Here is a 6,161-nt window from a genome sequence, read left to right as displayed (position 1 = left end):
GGGAGTACATTTTTTCTGCATTAAAATTGTCAAAACTCCAGAATTCTAACATGAAGTTGTGTATAAACCAATGGAGAAAACAACCATCTTCCCTCTTGTGATGTCACGCGTGACCACACCCACATTTGCTAAATACAGGATGCAGAAATGAGGAAGTAAATTATGCATTTTTAAAGCAGTTTTTCTCTAGGAAAGGGCAATTATTTTGCACCAAAACTATTTTTGCAAGTCATTCTACACTATAATGAAAATATTTTTGATCTCACATCCCCACCCACTTTTTCCGTGTCGGTTGCCCTTTAAACAAGTTGATACCGTAATACTGGTAATTTTTGGAGAAGGAAATTTTGGCAAATTTACCATTTTGATAGCCATTTGCCACAATTAAATTTGCCAATTTGAACCATTTATGCACGTGCTCAACTGCAAATCTGTCAAATTAAAAACCAACTAATCATCAAAATTTAGCAATTCACCAAAATTTTACCCCTTCAAAATTACCAGCTATTATTGTTGACTATAAAATATCTAAATTCTACCAGATACAGCATTATGGAAGGAATTGTCAGAGAATAGACTACAAGAAATAGAACAATTGAAACTGAGACTTGAAGACAATAATGGTATGTTGAATAAAACAACTAAATTGTATAATGTATTAATCTGCAACTTACCATAATAATAACATTTTGATTAGTGAGGGCATGATTCTACTGTATAAGTTATTTTGAAGCTAAGTTTTAATTATAACATGTACAGCAAAATTGTCCTAGGATTAAAATTTTGTCAACCATTCTAATTTTTCTAATTTTTATTTAACAAAAAATGCATGACTCATCCACAAAAATGTATTTTAATTTTATAAACTTGTTTTTAAATTTCAATTTACAACTTTAAATGTAAAGAAGGTGTCAAAACAGTTATTGATTTTAGAAAACTACTTTGATCTACTTTTATTGTACTATCAACAAACCATTTTATTTATATTGCATTAACTGACTAATGTGTTTGTTAATAGTACAAGAGGATGGAGAGGTGAAATGGAGTCAGGATGGTGTACAGCTTTATAAACCATCAGTAGATCAATGCATAGAGGTAATCAGTAAACTGCAAGAGGACGATGACGTCATTATACTAAAAGACTCATCATCTGACAGTACACAGTTCCTAATACCAGCTTTATTGGAGAGAAGTACAATAAAACAACTTTTTATGTCCTCATCATTCTTATCACGTGATGACATCCTCTCATTCTCTTCTCAACTATCAGCTAACAAATCTTTAACTGCTTTATCCCTATACAATGGTTCAATCAGTGATGATGGAGTCACTTCACTAGCACAATCACTACAATACAATAAAATGCTTCAATACTTGCAACTTAGCTACAATCCTGGCATCACTTCAGTCTGTGCTCACTCACTGGCTGAACTTTTACTCATAAATAACACACTCAGTTACCTTGATCTCAGCCATACTAGCATTGATACTGATGGAGTAATGATACTAATGGAATCACTTACGATCAATACTGCACTAGAGGAGCTTTGGCTAGATAAAGAACATAACAAAGTTTGTTCTAATTTGCCTTATTATGAGCATATTAAAGGCAGATTAGTCTTTTAATAAGTAATTTTTGATATGCAAATTTAATTTATTATGTGTGGATTTATAAAATAATTATAGAATTTCTTTCAATGAAATAACATAGATTTATCAAAAAAGAATACAATCTAGTCCAGTCTCATATGTCATCACAAACTTGCTTTAAACCTTTATTCAACATGTTCCCAACAATGATCACTGGCCATTTACAAAATACTTCACAGAGGCACATTTTAGTTGTACTACTATTGTTCCTATCTACTCTTGCTATCATGTATAAACTAATCTACTATTATTCATTTTGATCTTAATTACTTTCAGCTTCAGCTATTTTATCATCATCATCCAAAGCTGCAGTAGATCTATTGCATGTGTAATAATAATTTAGTAAGTAGTATTCTTTTTTTCTGAGAAATATCTAAATGGAAGTTATTTTGTTTGGAGGATAACTTCATGATTGACTATGTTTTTTTTATATGTGGTTCAATGAGGAACAATGGAGTGACTGCACTAGAATAATCACTACAATTAATGTAATGAAACACTTAAATTCTTAAATCTTCAATACAATCCTCTCACTTCAGCTAGCGCTCAGTCACTGGCTAGACTTTTACTTGCTAACAACACACTCAACTTCCTTGATCTCCACTGGACTAACATTGATACTGATGGAGTAATCTTACTGATTGAATCACTCAGGGCCAATAATACACTGAGGACACTCAGGCTAGATGAACATCACAGGGAAACTTGTTATGCACTACCTTATTATGAATATGTTAGAAAAAGATTAACATTTTTTGTAGAAACGTGTGCAAAATTGAAATTTTTATAATTTTGATGTATTTGCAAATGATTTTTCAAATCAGCAACTAGATGAGTGCAAAGGACATAGGGCCACTTGCTCTTATTCTTGTCTTCACTTATTGAAGATTATATATCTATACAATCCATGTGCAGTATTTGCCATCATTTTTGTGCTGGGTCACTAGCAGAAGCTGTACACAATATACCAGTATAGCATTAGCAAAATTATGATTCTTTTGAAAATGTAGAACAACACACAAAGAATAAGAAAAATAAAAATCAATGAGAGTCAAGTATTGAATCACGAATATCACAGGACTGATAATATGAGTCATCATTGCAGCTATTGAGCCTAACTCTCTTACGATGAATGTTAATTCGAAAGACACTGCGGGACATGTCACGACGAAACAAATCCTTCACTTTTTTGTATTTTCCAGTTACCCAAAGAACATGACCAAAAATCACAGCAATAAAGAATATAAAGAGAAGCATAACAGAGGCAACAAACACCCAAAGATAGTTCCAATGCTTATACTCATAAAAAATGGCAAACCAAGAGAACATGTATTGAAAGAAAAACAATACCATCACCAGCAGATCCAAAATATTGATTAAATGATTCTTAAAAGGTCTGATATGAGCTTGTACTATTGTGAACACCATCAGCAATACACTGGTGAACAGTACAATATAGCTGGGATTAACAGAATGAAGGGATAAGTATATGACATTAATAGCTATTAACAGAAACAACCTTGCAGTGAACCAGTAGTTCTTTTTCTCTTTATAAGGACCGTGAATGGCTTCATATACTGGTCTGAACTTGTCACTGTATTTCAATAGCACTCTTCCTCCTAACAGTAAGGCAATATAAGGTACCAAAAGTATACTAGCAATGAAAAGAGTGAAGATCACCAATGCTGTATGTTCCTTTGAAAAGTAAACAATCGAGCCATCATATGTCCAAACACTTATTGTGCCGAAAGCTTTTGTGTGTACTTCAGTGTATGAGAGTACAGTAACAACTGAATTAATTATTTTATAAAATGATATGTGTAGAATAGTGACCAATACTTGAATTGATGAATCGGCTATATAGTTAGAGAGCCTTGTTGAATAGCGACTGAAAATAATAATCAGCAGCAATATTGAAAGTAAATAAAGGATTTCTATGAAACTGAAGTACATTTTAACTAACATGTCCATTCCATTGTATAAACAAGTTGGATATCCTACTTCTAAATTTAAAAGTTTCAGGAAAGCAATTGCAATGGTTGAACACAGTGATAAATAGCCTTCATGAGTATATTTAGGATACTGTAAAATAGTTGTCAGCCCACAATTGGCAGCTTGAGCATAGAATATAATGCCATTGATTGTACCAGTTGTAATCGTCAGTTTTAGAGCATATAACAAGTAAATGAGTAAAGGACCAGCTGTTAAATAAACCATCAAAGTTAGCAACCACCAGTCACTACAAACTTGACAATTGTTTGGTCCATAAACAATGCTAGTTCCATTGATGCACTCTCCACACAAAATCCCACCTCTGTTTGATTCACACATTGATTTAGAGCTAGTACTAACCTCATTACTAAGAACAACTTCAAATACATTAATGTCATCATTAACTTTGATAGTCCTGGAAGTTCCTAGCAATCTTGAAATAATGCAGTACCCGATTGAGCAATATTGTGAGTATGCCAATGTACTTTTGTTATTGGATCCCTTATACATCCCTATCCAGGAGATGTCATCTGAGGTTATGTTTTTACTTGAGATGTCACAGTTTCTGGATGGAGCCTTGATTAATGTATCACACTCGCATATTTCATTGCCTTTATTTTCAAAACCAATTGGACATGAACGAAATTTTATAGGGTACTCATTTCGATTTATTTTATTTCTGGATTTTAATGATAGGTCTACTATTATTACCCCTGGATAGGGATTGATGTCATTTGTCAGAAGAGTTAGATTCAAAGCTGTACAATTAGATCTACTATCATTTTTCTCCTCAATAAGTTGATAGTTTTCTATTATTGGCATGTGCCAATCTGATTTGTAAACCTCATAAAAATGAGGTGACATACTTGAGCTGCCTTTAGAAATAGTAATAAAAACAAACGATTGCACATTTCGATTCAATTTATCTATTGTCCTTAGAAATATTGTTACTTTCTGCCCTGCATATATATGCTTGTTTGGATTCTGACAAAGTTCTGTTACTTCTGCCTCGGTTGACGTATCATACAGCGAATTATTTATTGAAACAAACTTCATTTTTTGGTAAAGTCCTTCCTTAATAAGTGGAATTGCATAAATAGCATTACCTGACATAAATGCTGCATTAGTGATGAAATCAAGATTGTTGATTGTTCCATTTATTTCATAAAAAATTTGCTTTCCATTCCTGTTAAGTGCATAAATTGCACCTCCTGATTGAATTGCAGTGTTGTTGCAAAACAACAAGTTTGTGCCATTCAGGAAAATCTGAGAGTTTATCAAATAAATTGCTGCCCCAAATTGTGCAGCATTTTCAACAAATCTGTTATTTCCCTTAAAAATTATATTAACTTCATTTACAGCAATAAGTGAACCATAATTGTTCAAGAAATTGGAGCTATCAAAGTATATTGTACTAATGTTTTCAAATATAGATAAACCATATAGCTGATAAATAGGTCGATCTGATAAAGTGACAGTATTATTAATAGCAGTGATTTGAGCCATAAATACAGAGATATTTGCATGACGACTATCTGATTGCACAAAAATACAAGCTCTGTTGCTTATGAATGTAACAAATGAAAGAAAAATGCTTGTACTGATTTTGTTTGTGGGAGTAATATTGATTTTAACTCCCATAGATGACCAAAAAGATGTAGTATTGATCACTATTGCTGCCCATGTATTATCAAATCCCTCTGGTGTGCTGGTATTTAACTGACCTGTAAAAATAACACTATGTCCACTATAATGTCCTTTAAATATACACTTCTTTATTGTGGTTGATGAACGATAAGCATAATTATACCTAACAAGCACTGCATTTGATTTGTGAAACTTAAATTGATTATGATAAACCATTGTTGTTATTTTGAAACGGCTTTGTGTATACATCAACGTTATCATATCAGCACATTTAAATGACATACAGCATGTGTGATTGTTTTGTTTTTGAAATAAATTATCTTTAATGTTGACGTTGACATGTTCATGACTTAAGCTGGCATCTGAAAAAAATAAAAAAATCCCACTTCCTTGGTCATCTCCACATTTCTTCACTGGATTTAGATACAGTATTTTATTATTGCCGAAGAAATCAAACTGAAATAGGTTAACACCAACAATGTCAAATCCTGAAGAAACATTAAACACTGAGGAGTTGATACTGACATGTGAATTTATAAATATTACAGCAGCAAATTTGTCAAGCAAGTGAAATGTCTCCGTGGTGTTTAAGAGAGACAAAATTGAAGAATTATTTAAATTTTGTATGCAAGCTCCGCAACCTTTAAATGTCACACCATCTATGGTAACTGANATATTAATAAAGAGAAATCCAATCTTTGACTTGCATTCTATGATAGCATCATGTGATGTGCTTTTTATTGTCAAATTTGCATTCACTTCACAGAACGACAGATTGTCTGCTACAAAATAGGGACTGGATTTTGTGTTAACCAGAACAAGGTGAAGATCATCTTTGATTACTGAATGACATAGGTAGTGAACCAATTGCG

At 32.5% G+C, this 6,161-nt stretch overlaps 1 protein-coding gene across 1 annotated transcript in view; it reads left to right on the top strand.

Moving 5' to 3' along the window:
- Positions 1-1,723, top strand: part of LOC105313460 (putative leucine-rich repeat-containing protein DDB_G0290503) — a 5,650-nt gene extending 3,927 nt beyond the window's left edge. The window contains exons 10-11 of the mRNA XM_011406910.2: positions 543-623; positions 1,019-1,723. Of these exons, the coding sequence (XP_011405212.2) occupies positions 543-623; positions 1,019-1,626 (689 nt within the window). The 3' untranslated portion in view covers positions 1,627-1,723. The remainder of the gene's footprint in view (positions 1-542; positions 624-1,018) is intronic.
- The last annotated feature ends 4,438 nt before the right edge of the window (positions 1,724-6,161 follow it).

The sequence above is a fragment of the Amphimedon queenslandica genome, unplaced genomic scaffold (genome assembly GCF_000090795.2).
Source record: "Amphimedon queenslandica unplaced genomic scaffold, v1.1 AMPQUscaffold_13301, whole genome shotgun sequence".
Taxonomy (NCBI): domain Eukaryota; kingdom Metazoa; phylum Porifera; class Demospongiae; order Haplosclerida; family Niphatidae; genus Amphimedon; species Amphimedon queenslandica.
Note: the sequence above shows the minus strand (reverse complement) of the source record. Positions and strands in the feature narration are given on the sequence as shown.